We start from the raw sequence: 21,815 nt of genomic DNA, 5'->3' as shown, positions 1-21,815 counted from the left end.
TATCTCTGGAACTGCTTCCTTGGGTCCTAACTTGCCTCTGGAATCTCACAGAATGGGCCTCCGTTATTCAGACAAAGGCAATTCTGACTTTTCAGAACATTCAGCAGCCATGCATTGAGTAGCTACTACATGTATGCTTGGGGGTGTGGGTGTAGTCAGGGATTCTGTAGACAATGGCACCCCACTCCAGTACTCTTGCCTGGAAAATCCCATGGACAGAGGAGCCCGGTGGACTGCCGTCTATGGGGTCGCTAAGAGTTGGACACGACTGAGCACCTTCACTTTCACTTTTCACTTTCATGCATTGGAGAAGGAAATGGCAACCTACTCCAGTGTTCTTTCCTGGAGAATCCCAGGGACCGGGGAGCCTGGTGGGCTTCCGTCTATGGGGTCGCACAGAGTCAGACACAACTGAAGCGACTTAGCAGCAGCAGAAGCAGCAGACACTTCCTTCAAAGAGCTTGTGATGCTTGGGGAGATGAAGTGGCTAAGAAACCAACCACTGCCAGGCCAACAAAATGAGGGTTAGATAAAATTTCAAGTATTCTCCTTGGGGTGTGGAGGAAGGCGCAGTTTGACTGAAGGTATCAAGACAGGTTTCTTGGAAGAAGTGGCAACCAACTCAAGCTTTTATGAAAGAAAGATGTAAGGTGGTGGAAACTCCAGTGATGGTTATGCCCAGCTGAGGCAGTGGCTGCAGCCAATGCATAAAAGATGAAAAGGAGATGTCACATTAGGGGAATGAGCAAAAGCCTTGGTTGGCTCGAGTACGGGGCTTGTGATGGTGTATTTCCTAGGAGAAGCTGGTCTCCAAGCTGACGTCTTTCTGCAAGGCTTTCAGTTGTTCCTCAAGAGTCTCAGTTTCTATGCCCCTCATGGCTCTGGCTGCCTTGTCCTCATTCTGGGGTGTGTCAGTAGCCTCCTTAGCATGCCCCCAGTGGGAGACACGTATTCTATATTGTCCTGACCTCTGCCGCATATATTGGAACCTTCCTTGGTTGAAAGCATTTAGAGATGATCGTAGCACTAAGTGTCACTGTGAAGTATGTGACGGGTTTGCCCTGTTGTGTGTTGTTACTGTGTTTTTGTCTGTATTCTTTTAATCAGCTTGTTGGATAGCTTGATAGAGGAGAAAGATTAGGACTCTGAATCCTAGCTCTCACTCCTACTATCTGTGTAAGTTTGGGCAAATAGCTTCCTCTCAGAACCTCAGTTTTCTTATCATAAATTGGAGGTGGTAATCATAATACACAAGCCTTTATAAAATATGGGCTGTTGCTTGTTCTTGGTGCCTCATCTCTATTAACTCATTTAATTCTCACATCTACCCTGTAAAGGTAGCTTTACTATTATTATTCTCATTTTGCAGTTGGCATAGATGGAAGCACAGCAGAGATATTAAATAGCTTAAATAACTTTCCCCAAAATGGTAGAGCCAATAATTGACAGCTGAGATCTGAACCCAGATACTCTGATTCCAGAGTCCAGGTTCTTAAAGCGCTAAGTTGTAGCACCTCATGGGCCTTTTTGAAGGACTGAGGAAATGTTTAAGAAGCACCTGTGTAGCAGGATCTTCATAAAGCTTCGCTTCCTCCCCTTCTCCCACTCTTTCCTAATCCCTCATTATTCCTACTTGTAGAACTTTCTACTCCAGACTCTCTGCGGTTTGTGCCATTTTCCCTAGATTGCCTCTACCTAGTCCCCAGTCCTCACCTTCTGTAATCAGTTTCATTTCTGGTTCTTCATTTCATGCTCTGCATAGTCGTGGGACCATATGTGAAAAAAATCCTCTGTGAAGAACTCGGCGCCCCCGCGAACTCGGCAGTGAACTGTGTTCCCCTGGAGGACTTTGGAGGCCACCACCCTGACCCCAACCTCACCTACGCAGCTGACCTGGTGGAGACTATGAAGACAGGAGAGCATGATTTTGGGGCTGCCTTTGATGGAGATGGGGTGGGTAAAAATGCATTTAAGTGAACTCTGATGCAGGCCAGGCCTAATGTGCTAAATGGGGGAAAAGCAGGCCCTGCAGCCTGGAGTGCAGTCAAGCTCCGTCACTGCACCTGGAGTCAGGGCTCAATTATTAGAAGACCCTCTTGACAGGATGACTTGAAGTGGAACCATGTGTCTAGTGTTTGCTGAGGAGGGCAGGGTGATTAGGGCTTGGTTATCATGTCATGACTGATGCTCCATGAGCTGACTGGGTTCTCGATCTCCATCCTTAGGTAGATTTTTGCTCTTAGCCAGCAGCTGGATCCTTCTTCAATCTCTGGAAAGGGTTTTGGCCATATGATATACCCATCTATTCATTCACATTAGCTGAAAGATGAAACTATAATGAGAGAATTAACAGTTTATTCTTTAGCTACAGTTAATATTTGAAATAAACATGCTCTTTTATTTGCACTGGTGAATATGTAACAGACAAGGAGGGACAGTTTCTTAGAGATAGTAAACACTACACATATAGATAGTAAACACTACACATATTTACTTGCTTAAAAATATATTTTGGTGGTTGCTATTGTTCTTTAACATCAGCTGGAATTCATTGTTTCCTATAAAATAGGTTTTCCAATATTAATATTTGGGGAATATTAATATTTGGGAAATAGCATAGGTTGGGACATTACCTGGTGGCTCAGTTGGTAAAGAATCCACCTGCCAGTGTAGGAGATGCAGGTTCGATCCCTGAGTAGGGAAGATTCCCTGGAGAAGGGAATGGCAACCCACTCCAGTATTCTTGCCTGGAAAATCCCACGGACAGAGGAGCCTGGTGGGCTACAGTCCATGGTGTCTCAAAAGAGTCAGACACGACTCAGTCACTAAACAAATGAACAAGCAGACTTTATTTTCAGTGTGTCTTTCTGTTGCAGTGCATCCTGGGTTTCCTCTTTACTCTCAGTTACTTGAGTACTTCCTGTGTATCAGGCACCAGGAGAACAGTGAGGTGACACCATATTTTGTTGGGTCCTGCACCAAATGGAGGTGCCAAGATTTAGGAGCCTTTCCTTGAGGAAATCTGCTTTTTCCTTGGAGAATGCCTGGTAGACCTGAAAGTGAAAGTGAAGTCGCTCAGTCGTGTCCGACTCATTGCAACCCCACGAACTGTAGCCTACCAGGCTCCTCCGTCCATGGGATTTTCCAGGCAAGACTACTGGAGTGGGGTGCCATTTCCTTCTCCAGAGGATCTTCCTGACCCAGGGATCGAACCCGGGTCTCCTGCATTGTAGGCAGATGCTTTACCGTCTGAGCCATCAGGGAAGCCTAGCAAGCTTTAAAGAGCCCACATTTCCTCTCACTGTGATCTCTGCTCTCTTCTGGGAGAGAAGAGAGGTGTTTGGTTCCAGAGTTTGGAGAAGGTCAGGGAGGTTACATTCAGCTGGCCTCTGGAGGGAGAACAGAGAATTCAGCCTGGAAGGAGTTTGCGCTTTAACTCAAAACAGTTTTAGCTCTTCGGCACGGAGGTGCCATTGGCCCAGCGGTACTGTACAGATCAATTAGGAATAAAGTCCAGTGTCTAGAACCCAGTATGAATAAATGTATCAGCTTTAAATTTTACAAAACCTCCATGTAAGATCGTTTGGTTTCTTCAGCACTTTGATTAAAAGATCTCTCTTTGAATCCCCCTTCTCCCAAAGGATCGGAACATGATTCTGGGCAAGCACGGGTTCTTCGTGAACCCTTCAGACTCTGTGGCTGTCATTGCTGCCAACATCTTCAGCATTCCATACTTCCAGCAAACTGGGGTCCGTGGCTTCGCACGCAGCATGCCCACCAGTGGTGCCCTGGACCGGTAGGTCTCTCCACTCCCTTGCTTCCCAAGCAGGCCCTCATAGCGCCAGGAGCACCCTTCCTCCCCTTTCAGTTCAGACATCTGATGCATACATAGTGTGTTATCTAAGGGTTTTCTTTATGAAGGAATGGTGTCCTTTTTTCTGGATTGGATGTGCCCCACTGTGCTGCTTTAGCACTCTGCGTCTCTCCCATCCTGGCTCTTCTCACGCTGTGTGCTGATACTCTGTTTACTTGACTATCTGCCCTGTTGAACTCGAAACTAATACAGAGAAAAGAACGTCCTTGTCACTGTGCTAAACTCTGACTGATCACGGCGTGCCTGGTACACACACACACACACACACACACACACACACGCCTCATTTTAAAAAATGAATGATTGAATGTTAATGAATAAATGAATGGATGGCACTTCTGCTGTAGTCAAGACATCATTCTAGAGACTCACTTTCTCTGGGCAGTGTGCACAGAGTAGGGATGAAAGACTGATGTAAGATCAGTATTTCAACAGAACTTTTAAAAAAATATTCCCCATCCAGCCCCCATCAGATGCCCATACACACAAGCATAATAAATGTTCATTTATTCAAAATCTGAATAAACATAAAGCTAAAATAGTTTAAAAAATACATTCAGTTTTGGAGAAACAAGGAACCCAGTGACAGTAAACAGTTGGTATCTTTGACTTGCTTGTTTATTTATTGTATATCATCTCATTTGAAAAGGCTTTAGGTTAGCTTATGAGATCACATTTAAAACATCTGAAAAATGGAAGTCATAAATGAGCACAAAGCAGAGATGTTGACTACATCATGTTCAGATCAGATCAGTCGCTCAGTCGTGTCCGACTCTTTGTGACCCCATGAATCGCAGCATGCCAGTCCTCCCTGTCCATCACCAACTCCCGGAGTTCACTCAGACTCACGTCCATCGAGTCAGTGATGCCATCCAGCCATCTCATCCTCTGTCGTCCCCTTCTCCTCTTGCCCCTAATCCCTCCTAGCATCAGAGTCTTTTCCAATGAGTCAACTCTTCACATGAGGTGGCCAAAGTACTGGAGTTTCAGCTTTAGCATCATTCCTTCCAAAGAAATCCCAGGGCTGATCTCCTTCAGAATGGACTGGTTGGATCTCCTTGCAGTCCAAGGGACTCTCAAGAGTCTTCTCCAACACCACAGTTCAAAAGCATCAATTCTTCAGTGCTCAGCCTTCTTCACAGTCCGACTCTCACATCCATACATGACCACAGGAAAAACCATAGCCTTGGCTAGACGAACCTTTTTTGGCAAAGTAATGTCTCTGCTTTTGAATATGCTATCTAGGTTGGTCATAACATCATGTTAGGTGTCCAATAAATAGTTCCTGGATGAATGGGTGAAGAACAAGTGAATGAATGAAAGGCTGAGGCTAGGGAGGAAGAAGAATGTATGTACTTGGTTCTTATAATCATAACTATTGCTCACTAAACATTACCTTATGCTAGACACTAAGCATATATTTTAAGTCATTTAATTCTCAGATTGGCTCCATGAAGTAAATACTGTATTTAACTCCTCTTTACAGATGGGAAAACAAAAGGAAAAAGAAGTTAAATAATTTGCCCAAGGTGACCCAGCTAGTAAATGATAGAGCAGGATTTGAACCCAGAACCTTTGCTCCCAAACACTGGGATGTGCAGTGCAGTAGTTTTCTGGTGTGTGTGTGTGTGTGTGTGTGTGTGTGTGTGTGTGTGTGTTATAGAACTAGTGCTGACTTCACTTCAGCTAAGAAAGTAATGACTAATATCATATAGTAATTTGTAGTTGACACTTTTTTTTTTACATCCACTGTCTCAATTGATCCTCATAGCAGTCCTTATTTTATTTTTTTACTCGTTTTGGAGTATAGTTGATTTACATTATTGTGTTAGTTTCTGCTTTACAGCAAAGTGAATCAGCTATAATTAGATATAGCCAGTCTTTTTTAGATTCTTTTCCCATAAAGGTCATCACAGAGTATTGAGGAGAATTCTCTGTACTATACAGTAAGTCCTTATGAGTTATCTATTTTATATATAGTAGTATCTATATCGGAGAAGGCAATGGCACCCCACTCCAGTACTCTTGCCTGGAAAATCCCTTGGACAGAGGAGCCTGGTGGGCTGAAGTCCATGGGGTCGCTAAGAGTCGGACACGGCTGAGCGACTTCACTTTCACTTTTCACTTTCATGCATTGGAGAAGGAAATGGCAACCCACTCCAGTGTTCTTGCCTAGAGAATCCCAGGGATGGAGCCTGGTGGGCTGTCTATGGGGTCGCACAGAGTCGGACACGACTGAAGTGACTTAGCAGCAGCAGCAGTGTGTATATGTCAGTTCCAATCTCCCAATTTATCCCTCCCCAACTCTTTTCCCCCTTGGTAACCATAAGTTTGTTTTCCCATCTGTGACTCTATTTCTATTTTGTAAATAAGTTCATTTGTACCATTTTTTTTTTTACGATTCCACATGTAAGTGATATCATATGATATTTGTATTTCTCTGGCTGACTTACTTTGCTCAGTATGGCTATCTCTAGGTCCATCCATATTACTGCAAATGGCATTATTTTGTTCTTTTTTATGGCTGAGTAATATTCCATTTCGGAGAAGGCAATGGCACCCCACTCCAGTAATCTTGCCTGGAAAATCTCATGTATGGAGGAGCCTGGTGGTCTGCAGTCCATGGGGTCGCTAAGAGTCGGACATGACTGAGCGACTTCACTTTCACTTTTCACTTTCATGCATTGGAGAAGGAAATGGCAACTCACTCCAGTGTTCCTGCCTGGAGAATCCCAGGGACAGGGGAGCCTGGTGGGCTGCCGTCTATGGGGTCGCACAGAGTCGGACACGACTGAAGCGACTTAGCAGCAGCAATATTCCATTTATATGGTATTTGTACCACATCTTCTTTATCCATTCATCTGTCAGCCAGAAGAGTAGTTAGCAGCCGTTCCCAGGACTCCACAGCTACATCAGAGCTAGAATTAGACCCTGGTCCTTCTGCCTCCACATCCTCCCTCCAAAGCTGTGAGCTGGTTTGTGGCCACACTATTGTCCATTAGACTGATCAGGTCCTGAAATAGCTTCTGTGTAATCCAAAAATAGTCTAATTCCAATTTATGTGGATTATATGTGATAATCCACATATAGAATCACAATGGAAAATACTTCATTACCCAGAAAGAAACTTTATTTTATTTTCACAGTTTTAAAAATCATAATTTAATTTTCCTCAAATATTAGAATTGAAATATGATATTGTTTTGCTAGTGATAAGCATTTTGGGAAGCAAATCTCACTAAAAAGGTGAATGAAATGTAGGTAACTCTTCCTGTTCAAAGGGAAAGGAATCTAAAAAAAGAGTCCCTCAAAAGTTTCAGATAGAGTAAGGATAATATAGGGAGAAGTAAAAGATGTGTTGCAGGGGACAGGGGACCACGGATTGGTGTGGATGCAGCTAGAGCTGACAGGAGCCCCCGGGCCCTGTCCTCGCGGGGCCTTCCAGGGAATGAAAGGAGCACTGACCAGATCGCAGGCAGTGGTCATCCTGGCTGTGTGACCTTGGACTGAGTCACGTAACATTCTGGGTCCTGTTTCTTTCTCTGTGAAATACTGACCTTCCAGACCCAATATCTTCTGGCTCTATAATTATAGGTGCATCGAAACATCATTGTTTTGTTCATTATGGAATGGTTATAAATGCTGTCTGTATCCAAAACACATGGGTTTAAATAGCCCCCCAAACAGTTTTGTCCATTTTGCCACTGTTACTTCTTCTAAAATATTAAATTCAGTGACCTGAATTAATTCTTTCTTCGTACTCTGCTCCCCCTCCTCTGACTCCACATATAATAGCCCATTGTGCATGAGTTTTTTCATACGATTTTCCACCAATCTTAGAATTATGTGTACCTCTGAGCAATGCTAAGTGGGAACCCTTGATTACAATAACGGTTGCTATTTTCCATCCCTCACATGGCTACCCTAGCAGTCCTGCTGTGATGTAACTTTGATTTCATGCCTTTGAAGGGTGGCTAATGCTACAAAGATCGCTTTGTATGAGACCCCAACTGGCTGGAAGTTTTTTGGGAATCTGATGGATGCAAGCAAACTGTCCCTTTGTGGGGAGGAGAGCTTCGGGACTGGTAAGTATGCAGCCTTGAGCTGTTTTTTTCCCTGTAAATGCTACTTGCAGTGAAAGCTTAGACTGCTAAAGCAGCACTGAAATAGCAACGGTAGCTGATATGTCCTAAATCAAGATACAGCTTATTTATAACAACCCTGATGGAGTGTACACATTTGAAAAAGCAGCGAGCACGTTCCACCGGGGAAGGTTAATTTTACTTTCGGAGGATCACATCTACCAAGGCAGGAAGTTTGGGCAGCGTGGCCATTGAGTCTGTGGGGATTAAACAGAATGATAAACACATTTTTCTCCCCTTAGTGGTCAAGGAAACCTTTATAAATGTTTTTATTTCTAGGAAGAAATATGGTGGAGTGAGTCAGTTTTTCGTTTTTATTTAAGAGACGTTTTCACCACAGTGTTAAATCTTCTTCTTTAATAGGCATATGTTTTCTGTAGCAACAGGTTGTAATTTATTAAGGTTATGTGGAGGGAGACCATTAGGGTGGAACTGAGTTGCTAGGTAATCAAGAAATTGGCCATGAAGCTCTATATGTGAATTGTGGTGCAATGAAAGAGAAGAACATGGTATGCTTAGGGGATGTCCCACGATCCTTAGACCCCACTTTCCATGTTCTCCCTTCTTCTTTGTAAGTTTTTAAAAGTTTAATTTATTTTTAATTAAAGGGTAATTGCTTTCAATGTTGTATTGGTTTCTGCCATACAACACATGCTTTCCCTCCTTTTCTATGCCTTTCCAGTACGGACTTGAAGTCCCACTTCCATGACCTTCCCAATGACCCCATCCTACATCAGTCTCTCTCTTTTCTAAACATTCATTCAGGCTTGTGGCCCTTTCCCCAGGGTGGTCTCCAGCAGCCAGGTTGCAAAGTACTTCAGTGGCCATATTTCCTCTCCTCCTATTGCCTCTACCCAATATTTTGAAGTAAAAGAACCAATCTTCTTGATCCTCAGTACTCTTCTTCCACCCTTTGTCAAAGAAAAATTCAAAATCTATCAGCCTTGCCATTGAGTTGCAATTCATGCTGGTTAAACAGAATAAAAGGCTGATTTCTTTTCCTATAAATCCTAGGATGGGGTAGATGTTGTTGTTGTTCAGTCACCCGGTCGTGTCCGACTCTTTGTGACCCCATGGACTGCAGGATGCTAGGCTTCCCTGTCCCTCACCATCTCCCAGAGTTTGCCCAAGTTCATGTTCATTGCATTGGTGATACCATCCAGCCATCTCATTCTCTGACACCCTCTTCTCCTTCTGCCCTTGATCTTTCCCAACATCAGGGACTTTTTCAATGAGTTGTCTGTTTGCATCAGATGACCAAAATACTAGAGCTTCAGCTTCAGCATCAGTCCTTCCAGTGAATATTCAGTGTTGATCTCCCTTAAGATTGACTGGTTTGATCTCCTTGCTGTCCCAAGGACTTTCAGGAGTCTTCTCCAGCACCTTAGTTCAAAGGCATCAATTCTTTGGCATTCTGCCTTATTCAGCTCTCACAACCATACATGAGTACTGGGAAGACCATAGCCTTGACTAAACAGACATTTGCTGGCAGAGTAATGTCTCTGCTTTTCAACACACTGTCTAGGTTTGTCATCGCTTTCCTGCCAAGAAACAAACAGCTTCTGATTTCATGGTTGCAGTCACTGTCAGCAGTGATTTTGGAGCCCAAGAAGAGGAAATCTGTCACTACTTCCACCTTTGCCCCTTCTATTTGCCATGCAGTAATGGGCCTGGATGCCACGGCTGTAGATTTTTTAATATTTAGTCTTAAGCTGGCTCTTTGACTCTTCTCCTTCACCCTCATCAAGAGGCTGTTTAGTTTCCTCTTAGCTGTCTGCCTTTAGAGTGGTATCATCCGCATATCTGAGGTTGTTGATGTTTCTCCCACCTATCTTGATTCCAGCCTGGAACTCATCCTGCCTGGCATTTCTTATGATGTGCTCAGTGTATAGGTTAAACAAACAGGTGACAGCAGACAGCCCTGTCGTACTCCTTTCTCAATCTTGAACCAATCAGTTGTTCCGTACAGGGTTCTAACTGTTGCTTCTTGACCCACATACAGGTTTCTCAGGAGACAGGTAAGATGGTCTGATATTATCATCTCTAAAAGAGCTTTCCACAGTCTGTCATGATCTACAGAGTCAAAAGCTTTATTGTAGTCAGTGAAACAGAGATAGATGTTTTTCTGAAATTCCCTTGCTTTTTCTATATAATCCCTCAAATGTTAGCAATTTGATCTCTAGTTCCTCTTTCTTTTCTAAACCCAGCTTGTACATCTGGAAGTTCTTGGTTCACATAATGCTGAAGCCTAGCATGCAAGATTTTAAGCATGACCTTACTAGCATGGGAGATGAGTGCAATTGTTCAATGGTTAGCACACTCTTTGGTACTACCTTTCTTGGGAACTGGGATGAGAATTGACCTTTTTCAGTCCTGTGGCCTCTGCTGGATCTTCCTGATTTGCTGACATAATGAATGCAAAATCTTTATGGCATCCTCTTTTAGGGATTTGAATAGTTCTGTTGGAATTTCATCACATCCACTAGCTTTATTAACAGTAGTGCTTCTTAAGGCCCACTTGACTTCACACTTCAGAATGTCTGGCTCTGGGTGACTAACCACACCATCTTAGTAATCTGGTTCATTAAAATCTTTTTTATACAGTTCTTCCAGGTATTCTTTCCATCTCTTCTTGATCTCTTCAGCATCTGCTGGAGGAGGAAATGGCAAACCACCCCAGTATACTTGCCATGAGAACCTCATGAACTGTATAAAAGGGGTGGGCAGAATGAACTAATAAATTTGAGATGCCCAGTGACAAAATTCTAAGTGATTTAATACCCTTGAGGAAGTGATGTTACTTCTTGGTAATGAATTGGCTTATGGAATTGGAGGGTATTAAGAATAAGTTTCGGAGAAGGCAATGGCACCCCACTCCAGTACTCTTGCCTGAAAAATCCCATGGATGGAGGAACCTGGTAGGCTGCAGTCCATGGGGTCGCTGAGAGTCGGACACGGCTGAGCGACTTCACTTTCACTTTTCACTTTCATGCATTAGAGAAGGAAATGGCAACCCACTCCAGTGTTCTTGTCTGGAGAATCCCAGGGACAGAGGAGCCTAGTGGGCTGCCGTCTATGGGGTCCCACAGAGTCAGACACGACTGAAGTGACTTAGCAGCAGCAGCAAGAATGAGTTTGGAGGTTGAACAATGTCTACAAAAAAGGCTACATGATTTCCCAAGGTCTAGGTCTTTGGTCAGAGATATCAAGGCTACTGCTTAGTTCTGTCCTACCTCATAAAATATGGATGGTGCCGTATTACTCCACGGGATGCCAGATGACTACCCACTGGACCTGTGAGGTGGTCTCTGCCTGTGAAATCCCCTCAGTGTTATCCAGTGCAGGTTGGGATCAGTCATTCTTCCCTATGGGTGAAGCTGTCACTGAAGGCAGGTACCGTGTCTAAACCTTTGGTTTCCTGACTCCATGTACCTATTCCAGTGCTGAGCCTAATGAAAAGAGAAAAGTCTAGAACAAGGTCTTCCTGTGTGTTTGGATGTGTGGAAAGATACTAGTTCCATGAAGATCAGAAAACTTGGAATACACCTCTCTGTCTTGGACATTCATGATGATATTATCATTTGAAGATTCCAAAACATTCTGCCATAAGGAATCCAGTTTGCACGGTTTTATGTAAACATTGTTAACTGCAATATCTCTTTTTTGTGGTATGTTTAGTAACACATTGCCCCTCAGACCCATGTGGATAGCATTGGGCAAGGCGAATCAGAGTCCTAGGGCCAAGTCACCATCTAGGTGTTGCCTGGCTGGGAACAGGATTGAAGACAGGGTGCACAGGCTGCTCCTGCCTCGCGTGACAGGCCTTCAGATACCGGAGGGCAGTTCTCAGGTCCTCTCTTTTCCCGACCACCCATGCCTAGTCCTCCAGTCATCCCTCACTTCATATTGTTGATATACCTACCACTGGTTTCTGAATGTTTCCCCATTCACCAGTGCCCCTCATAGAAGATCATGTCTAGAACTGAGCCCAAATCCTCCAGGGCTGACTTGACAAGTAGAGAGTAGATGGATGACTATTTCTAGAGAACTGGACCCTGTACATTTCTTGATATGACTTTCATTTATGTTAGCTTTTTGGACATTTCATAACACTGTTTAGCTCATTTAATGTTGTAGATAATTATACCCCTTTAAGTTTCTACTCAGTAGCATTTGCAAAGAAGAGTCCCCAGATTACATTTGTGGAACTGATTTCTTTGAACCCAGGCATTAGACTTTAAATTATTCCTTGTTAAGGCTTGTTCTTATTTATTTATTTATTAACCCATCATCAAATACTAAGTGCCAACCATGGTTTTATCTTCCCTTTGATATCTTTTATATCAAAAGAAAGGATTCATCCTGAGAAAAATCCACAAACTTGTTCTCTCTCTCTTTGAAAAAAAGACAATTGTTCCATAATATTTATGAGAAAAACATTTACAAAGCCAGGCTCATAGCCATGGATCACCACTGCTGAGTGAGCGCAGCTGAACTTACTTAACTGAACTTCTGATCTACTTGTTTAGAGAGGAGTTAGATTCCACCTGCTATGTCCCTTGTTGGCAAATGTTTCCAACAGTTCCTTTACAGAGTGTCTCAGGATGGACATTAGTGATCCTACAAGCTTTGAAGTATGTGAATTCTATAGCTTAATTGAGTGCCAGGTCATTTATTTATGTGTTTTTCTAAGTTAGAGTAGAGGTAATTTCTCAGGAAAGCCTCCCTAACTTTCCAGAGTGGGTCAAATCCCCTTATTATTAGATCTCACAGCACCACACACCTCTCCTTCCTTGAACATAGTACAGCTGTAATTTTACAAGTATTTACAATTATTCAATTAATGTCTGTTGGTTCCACTATACTGTAAGCTCCATGAGGACAGGAGTCATATTTGTCTTGTTCTCCACCATATCCTCAGAGCCTGGTATAAATCCCAGAATATAATAGGTGTTCAGCAAACACTTGTTGAATGAATGAGAGAACACACTATTCACTTGGCACCCCCCATTCACACAAACCAGAGCCCTGGTGTAGGAAAGGAAAGGACTTTAAACATTATGCAGTGTAGTTTCCTGTGTTTTGATGGAGTCATGAGTGTCTAGTTGGTGCTCTTCTGCTTAGACACTCACCTCTGGCAGAATCTGGGACTCTTGCTGGGACTCAGCACCACTCTACTCCATAGTACAGAGCTGAGGACCCACGGTCTTTGCAAGACAAGATGACCTTTTATAAAAGAAAAGGAGAAATTTACTTGCAAAGAGGTGCAAAAGAGTCAGACTTCACAAGAACTGGCTCATCAAATAAAATAAATCACTAGCATTTAAATGCACAAGCTGTAAGATTACTCTTACCAAGTACATGGTAGTCTGTTCATGGTGGAGAAACAGCGACTGTCTCACGTGATTAGTGTGGCCACCAAGGCTATGACACTCATCAGTGTCACAAATGCCAGGGATGAAGGTGTTTTTGTTATGGTACCAGAACGGGACAGGGTGAACTTCCTATTTTTGGTTGACCTCATGGTACAGTTATTTTCCTCCTGAATTGTGGGTGATGATGCACATGTTTATACACAATGGTAGAGGGAAATCTTGAATTCTTGGGAAAACGGGAAGAAACGTGAAGTCACTGAATAAACTAGAATGTCACTGCTTTTGAAATTCTTCCTTGGGAAAAGGAGGGAGAGGGCATGGAATAGAGGGATAGGAAACCAGGTTGAGGAGTAACTTGGTATCATATGGAAATAGGCCAGTAAATTCTGATCTGGCCCAGTCTAGAGGTTAGCAATATTTTTCTCCCATCTCATCTTGAAAATGTTCTAGAGATGATATATATTATATGGGAGTGGTCTCTTAAAGAAGTACAGCATTCATGCTTTGCAAATTTCCTTTAATTTTAATTTCTTATGAAAAACTCTTCATATTTATACTTCATCAGCTCATTCCTCAAATGTTTGTTGAGCTTTGGCTCTGTCCCAGATACTGAATTAGGTTCTGGGAACACAGTGGTAAGCACAGCTTCCCTGTGGAGGGCTCCACGGATGCCACATTTGAGGAAGGAAGTCAGACCCTGGCCAGGTTATCTCAAGGTGCAAAGCAATAGAATCTGAAGTACAGAATGTGCCAGGGACTGTATACTCAGGGCACCTAACCTGGTTTTGTGGTGAGGGGATTAGGTTTTTCTATCTAGTTCTCTGCCTGTTCTAATTTACATACCTTCGAGTACATTTTCCTGTAGGTAAATCTCCCCACAGGAAGGTTAGAACATCCTGTCTCTGGGAATTTCCTAGACAGACTATTCCCAACCGCACTGGGCTGATACCCTAATTATAACTAACTCTGTTAAACTGTTACCTGCATGTCTAGCTCTCCATCTTGCTCATCTGTGAGGGCAAGGAACGTGTCTCACTCATCTCAGTGTTTTCTCATATCCTTAGAACATGGTAGACACTGACTCATACTTGTTGAGTGTAAAATGGAGTTTGGGTTAAGACACATTTTCTGCCTGTCAAGTACTTACCAATTTCCTCCAAAGGAAACAGAAATTCTAGGGGCAGTGATGAGGCAGTGCAGGATAAATAGCTAAATGGAAAGTTTGAGGGTTGCCAAGGGGGAGCTTCCCCTTGAAGGCGGGAGTAGTGTGGAAAAGGTTTTCTGAGGCGCTTTCCTGCCCTTTCAGAGGGAAGTCATCTGTGCAGTAGAAGCCAAAGAGAACAGAGCAGGTCTGCTGGAGCACCGGTCAGTCAGCTGGGGTCTGGTTGTTCTTTGGGCAAACCCTTCCTGAGAGCTGACTGCACACCAAGCATGAACCGGGTACAACTCATAGTGTAGGGTGGGGTAAGAACAGACAGGGTGCGATAGAACAGAGGTAAACACGGAGGATAACAAGGAAGGCACCCTGGATAAGACGGAAGTCGAAAGTAGTTACAGATGTTAGCCAGGCTAATAGTTATATGTGGGGCAGAAATTTCCAGGCAGAGAAAACAGCATGTTTAGGAGATGGAAGGAGAAATAGAGATGGTCAGAGAAAGAGACAGGCAGATGCTCAGGTTTCCAGAGAACTCTGTGGAGCTCTTTTTCAGCTGTCATGGCTGATCCACAGACCGTGGCCTGGCAACAGCAGGAGCCTGGGCTCTCCTGAGGTGTTCGTATCGGTAAATGAAACCTAAGCCCTGAACTGTTGGCGCTTGGCTCCCTCAGCAAAGGTTGACATTTTTCTTGGCTAGGACCCAGAGTGTGCTCTGACTGAGCAGAGTTTATACATATCACAAGGTGCTGATTAGGCCAAAGTCGAGTGACAGGTGTTTGAAGATGCTGAAAGGGCAGAATCCCCACGGGCTTAGCTGGTCCCTGAACTGGACCAAGTTTGAAGAGACCTGAAGCAAAGCTTGCAGTTAGGACTAGCGGTGCTTGCTGATAGTGTCTCCCCTTCCTTATACTTAAGTGGGCTTGGCGTCTTCTTTTTTTAAATTAAAAAATGATACCAGTAATTCATATAATAGGAAAATTGGGGAAGAAGAGAAAAACACTGTAATCCCATTGCACAGAAAAAAAGAGCATATTAGGTTATATTCCTTTTCTTCCCCAGTATGTATAGTTAAGGGACATTATTTTTGAAAGCTTAATGAGATAGTAGAGAGTATTAATTTTCCCTAAAAGTTTATTTTTCCCTTATTCATAATGGTACCTTATATTGGTTTCAACTGTTATATGGTACTCGGGCTTCCCTGGTGGCGCAGACAGTAAAGAATTTGCCTGCTTTGCATGGTACTTAACAGTTTATAAAAGATTTTCATCCTCTCTCACAGAAGAGTCTTAAAATTGTGTGAGAAAGGTGGCATTACTCCCATTTTACAGTTGAAGGAACTGTATGAGGCTCAGAAATGAGGCTCAGAAAAGTTACGTGATTTGTCCAAATTCAAGCAGCTTATAAGTAAGTTTCAGATTCAGGTTTTCTGATTCTTAAATATAAAGCATTTTTCACTGACCCAAAACTGCCACACCTGCAAAAACAATAGTAGCTTGAGAAACACATCTACACACCATTGCCTTTTTTTCACTAGTAACTGTCATCATTCATTAGAACTCTAAAGAAAATGAAATTTACCCAGACTTCTTAAGTATTAGTCAGAGGTACCCAGCATTTTTATATATCCAAGGTGATTAGTGAGATTAATGAGAATTTTCAAAAGAGACTGGAGATTGTGTAAATGGAAGATAATATTTATTTATGTTATACAAGGCAGATATTTTGTTTAAAAACATTAGGTGTGTGATTTAGTTATCTCCGAGTAACTTGGTTAAAGTTGGGTAAGATTTTTAGATTTTATTTTCATGTCTACACAAAAAGCTAATTCTTAGAACAGGAAAAGCACAAAGGAATACTGCCCACTATGCTTTCAGCGAGTCTCCCCCTCCCCCCAAAATAGAAAAAGAAAACAAAAAGGAAGGAAGGACAGAATAAAGAAAAACAAACTTAGGGGCTCACAGACAAATAATTCCAAGCTATACACTTCTGTCATGAATCTCATATACAGAAGTAGCTGCCAGGATCTTACTGCTGAGGGTAAACTGTTGCCAAAGCATATCATCATCTGCAAAAGCTGTAGAAGCCAGAGAGCCAACTCTCTGTTGCTTGAAAGAGCAGTAAAGGCAAATAAAAGTCCATAGCTAATAAAATTAGGTAAACATTTGTAACTTTCTTGTTTAATGTGCTAAAAGTATTACTTAATATCTGTAGTTTTGCCAGCATACAGGTTTTGAGAACCACTGTCTCTAAAAGTGGTGTCTTAGAAAGACTCTTTTGGGGAGGAAAAAATTGTGTATTTTTATGAACCAAAAAAGAGAGAAGATGTTGCAGTAGATTAATTAATTGATTAATTAATTCATGTGCTCCTTCACAATCTGTTATTTAATATATTCCATGTAAGGGTAAATAAGAGATGCCTCCGAGAAATACATGGTTGAGGTGTGAAATGCTCATAAATGAATTACTGAGGCTTAAGGAGCAAGCATGGTGCTGCACCACAGGTTTAAGCAATCTTGTTATATAAGAAGAGCTGCTGCTGCTGCTGCTAAATCACCTCAGTCGTGTCTGACCCTGTGCAACCCCATAGAGGGCAGCCCACCAGGCTCCCCCATCCCTGGGATTCTCCAGGCAAGAACACTGGAGTGGATTGCCATTTCCTTCTCCAATGCATGAAAGTGAAAAGTGAAAGTGAAGTCGCTCAGTCATGTCTGACTCGCTCTTCTCGACCCCATGGACTGCAGCCTACCAGGCTCCTCCGTCCATGGGATTTTCCAGGCAAGAGTACTGGAGTGGGTAGCAAGTAGGTCATAACCGCCTAGGGAAGCTGGGAGCTAGATTGGAGAAGATATTTGAGCTGGGTCTAAAAGAATGAAGAGAGGAAGGAAACAAACTTGCTTCATGCCTCATTGCCATCATTGTGCTACTCTCATAATTCTAAGGAAAATAAGACCCAGTGAGAAGTCAAGAAGGACAGAGAGGCACATGAAGAATTCAAGGCATGATCATATGCAAAACATTATTAGAGGGATTGTATTGAATCCTATTCAGAAATCAGAAAGTGGAGCTCAATATCATTTGCTTTTTTTATTTTTAGAATAAGGATGTTAAAGGCAAAAAATGAGAGTTCTGTTCCAGATCAGGTTCTTGGAAAAGGGTTCCATGCATAAGTGTGTATGTGTGTGTGTATGTGCTCAGTTGCTCAGTCATGTCAGACTCTTACGACCCCATGGCTGTAGCCCACCAGGCTCCTTTGTCCATAGGATTCACCAGTCAAGAATACTGGAGCAGGTTGCCATTTCCTCCTCCAGGGGATCTTCTTGACCCAGGAATTGAACCCATGTCTCTTGTTCTTCCTGCATTGGCAGGCGGATTCTTTACCACTGTGCCACCTGGCAAGACCCCTCCGTGCATATAAAGTACATCCAAATGTGCTATTTTGTTATTTTCAGTCAAGATTTTAGCAAGGACCTCAGCAAGAGACAGATGTGCCATGGTTTGTTTAACTAAATCCTTTTTGGTTAAAGAAAGATGTCCTAGAACTGGAGTTCCTGGATCCACAAGCAGGTCAATTTTTAAGGCTTTCATATTTTTTGCCAAATTGCTCTCTAGAAGGACTGTAACCCTCTTGGAAACAGCATGTTGGAATCCCATTTTCCTTATACCTTCCCTAATATTAGGTGTTCTCATTTTTAAATCTGTGGCCATTTGTCAAACAAGTAGCAGTTTCTTATCGTGGCTTTAACTTAAATTTGTCTTCTTAAAAATAATATTATATTATTATATATATATATAAATATTGTATTAATCAGGTACCTGTATTCATTTTTTTGATGAATTGCCTATTTATATTCTTGTGGCCTATATTTCTGTTGAGGCTTTGCTTTTTCCTTAATATATAAGAGCTTTTTCTATATTGTTTTAAACATCTACTTTATTTGCAAATGTTTAAATTTTTTTTTTAGTTGGTCAATGGCCTTTTAATTTTATCCATAGTAGTTTTGCTGATAGAAATGCTAATTTTTAAGTAGACAACTAGAGAGACTTTTTCCTTTATGAATTTTGAATTTATATGTGTTTGCCATCTCTAAGATTAAAAACAGTTGTATATGTGTGTGTGTATAGGATATATGTATATATCCTAGTATTTAAAGGTTTTCAGTTTTTATATTTGAATGTATAATTCATCTGGAATTCTTTTTGGCATGGTGTTTAATGTATAACTCATCTGGAATTCTTTTTGGCATGGTATTTTATAGGGAAAAAACTGATTTTTTCCCAACTGTTTAACTAGTTATACAAAAACTACTTAAAAAGTAATCCATTCTTTCTTACAGCATTGAAGTGACACCTTTATCATTTATTCAGGTCTTATATGTGTTTGGTCTCTTTCCGGGTACTCTCTTTTGTTGCATGAACAATAATTAATTATTTTAATTATTAAAAATTCACAATGGTCATGTTCTTTTGTTTTTTCCCCCTCGAATTCATACTTCATAATTGATATATCACATTCTACCAAGTTATTCCACTGACATTTTTATTGGCATTTGCCTTAAACTTCTAAATTACTTAGGAAAGCATGAACTTTTTTTCAGTAGTTTGTGGCTTTATTCAATAAGTGGTTCCTTCTGTGTATTCAGGTTTCTCAGTAAAATTTTATGACTTTTGGTTGGATCATGTTTACCATTGAGTTTATTCTCAAGTATTTTAGAGAAGTCACACTTCTCACAGCTGCTTACTGTCCCCCACCAGGTTCTGACCACATCCGTGAGAAAGATGGTCTCTGGGCTGTCCTCGCTTGGCTCTCCATCCTAGCCACCCGCAAACAGAGTGTGGAGGACATTCTTAAAGATCACTGGCAAAAGTATGGGCGGAATTTCTTCACCAGGTAAGCCACAGCCTGGCCAGGAACAGAGGTGGTGCGGGGAAGTGAGCAGAGAGAAGTCTCACGTGTACAAATTCTTTCCTGTCTTAAGTGTTAATAAAACCTCAGTTCATTCACTTCTATCTATTGGGGATCTTTAAATCTATTGGGGATTTTTAAAACAATTCAGTTGGGGTTGAGATGAAGTCAACTTTTATGTTAGCTATAAAGAACAAGGCTTAAAAATTTTAGTTAACTTATTCAAAAGAATGAATGTTTTGTCAGCCTTTTAAATGTACGTATCAGATGGGCATGATAATAGCATTGGATTTGGATTCAGAAAAATGGATTAGAATTTTATTTCTGCCCCCTAGTAGATTGGGAAGTCATTTAACCTCTTTCTGTACTCAGTTTTCTCATTCGTAGAAATGGAAATAGCAGTCTAGCTATTGAATGGATTAAATGAAATATGAGTCTGAAAGTGTTTTATAAACTCTGAGACACTGAGAATATGGAAACTTTTTCTGAAATTATGGAAACAATTATGCTTAGTAAATCAACTTTTCTGACTCATTAAAATAGGTCCCCAAAGGCTGTGTAGTTGTCAATGCCTCTTTCATTGATTCAATAAATACTGACTGTGTACCTACTTTCCGCCCGGCACTGGGGCTTCTCAATGGACAAAATACTTGAATAGTTAGTAAGTCTTCTGTACTATACATATTTCTATTTTTAAGATGCATTAACATTTTTTCCAGTGTGCTTTTCACTAATTTCAATTTGCCTTTCCCCTAGTAAGTGTAAAAATAACAGATTTTTTCCCCTGGATCTCACTATTCTAATTATGGAAAAGAAAAATGAGAGCAAGGATATTAGATAAATTACTTATCTATAATAAATGTAAAGATATAATTTCTCTGAACTTCAGTTCCCATCTCTATAAAAATAGGTGAGTTGAGACCAGAGAATTTAAAAACTATATCACAGATTCAATGGTCCATGATCTTTGGATAGTCGAGAAAGAATTCACCCTTAAGCAACTTGGTCTCCTTAATCAGAAAACTTTTTTCAACTTTGGACAAATTCGTTGCCATCTTCCTCCCTCAGGTTATTCTTTGGTGGAAGGTATAAGTAATATCTGCCACACAGTAGCCCTGGCAAATACAGCAAGAATCTCTACTTTCTAAGAACCAGAAAAATCTGGTAATTCAGAATAGCAGTCATGAACTCTCTAGAGCCCAGAGGATCACGAAGGCAGGATCATGTCTGTTTTTGTGCTCCATGGTATCACCAAACACCTAATTCATAGCCACATTGTATAAATATGCTTTGAATAGATAAATGAGTTAACAAGTGAACAGTAGATAGAATGGACTAAGATTAGAACAGTTTGTTCAAAGAGAGGGTCACTCTTGAATCAGTTAGAAGCCTCCATCTAAAAACTATCAACATATTTTTAGTAATCTTAAATAACTGCTAACCAAGTATTACAAAGTCCTTAGAACCTGAATCTCTGGTTAGTTAAGATTCCATTCTACCCTCCATTCATTTAACAAAAGTGTTCTTTGCATGCCTTGTTTCACATCAGCTGCAAAACAGTTATCGATTAGGCAACTGAGATTCTGAGAAATGAGGCAACTTGCCCATAGTTGGACAGTTAGTAACCAATAAAGGCTGAATTCATAGCTCCTTCTGTCTGATTCCAGAGCCCAGATTCTTTCCATTATAATACCCCTCTGTGCCTAGGATTTATAGAACATTTCCCTCAAACACCCAAAGGTCACAGATGTAAAGCACAAACACCTGGTTGTAATTTTGTGCTGTTTATCATTTTAACTGGGGGAAAGAGCTGACTTCAGGATTAAGGGGACTGCTGTCCTTGATTCATGGAATCCTGGAGCCAGAATAGTTGGCCTTAATTCTCTGGTATTTCTCATGTCTCAGAGGTGTCATCTTGCACATATATATTTGTTTCTCTATTGCAAATAAATATAGACTGTGCTATCTTGAGCCTCTAAAAAATAACTCTCTCAAGAGGGTGTGCGCCACCAGGACAAGGAAAGACACCTGTAAGAATCTTTAACCTCACAAGAAAGAAGTCAAGAACAATTCTTGGAGGAAAAATCACGGTCACAGCATTTCATTTGTAATATGCTTGGATTTTTCTCTTGGCCCGTTTGCATCCACATCAGGCTGCTGTGTCAGGGTGAACACTGTGGATCAGAATCCACTCTCACTGAGAGGAGGGAGGCGTTCCAGGTGTAAAGAGTTAGGGTTTAAAAAAGGAATGAGTTAGGGCTTGGCTCCTTCATTTGGTCAGTGAAAACTTGGCCTTACTCGTGGAAGCTCCTGTGGAGACTGGAACTCTCTTTAGCCAACATCTCAGCAGCCTCAGTCAGGTCCC

General features: G+C 41.6%; 1 protein-coding gene and 1 non-coding gene across 3 annotated transcripts in view; one reads left to right on the top strand and one right to left on the bottom strand.

Moving 5' to 3' along the window:
• The window catches only part of PGM1 (phosphoglucomutase 1), a 65,713-nt gene that overhangs the window by 37,096 nt on the left and 6,802 nt on the right, over positions 1 to 21,815 (top strand). For both annotated transcript variants that reach the window (XM_005204516.4, NM_001076903.1), the window contains 4 exon segments: positions 1,763 to 1,953; positions 3,642 to 3,796; positions 7,844 to 7,959; positions 19,300 to 19,435. In XM_005204516.4, coding sequence (XP_005204573.2) covers positions 1,763 to 1,953; positions 3,642 to 3,796; positions 7,844 to 7,959; positions 19,300 to 19,435 — 598 coding nt within the window.
• Positions 3,192 to 3,264, bottom strand: TRNAC-ACA (transfer RNA cysteine (anticodon ACA)). The gene has a single exon. It is a non-coding gene; the product is annotated as a tRNA-Cys (tRNA).

The sequence above is a fragment of the Bos taurus genome, chromosome 3 (genome assembly GCF_002263795.3).
Source record: "Bos taurus isolate L1 Dominette 01449 registration number 42190680 breed Hereford chromosome 3, ARS-UCD2.0, whole genome shotgun sequence".
In the NCBI taxonomy this organism is placed as follows: domain Eukaryota; kingdom Metazoa; phylum Chordata; class Mammalia; order Artiodactyla; family Bovidae; genus Bos; species Bos taurus.
This window is presented reverse-complemented; position numbering and strand designations above follow the sequence as displayed.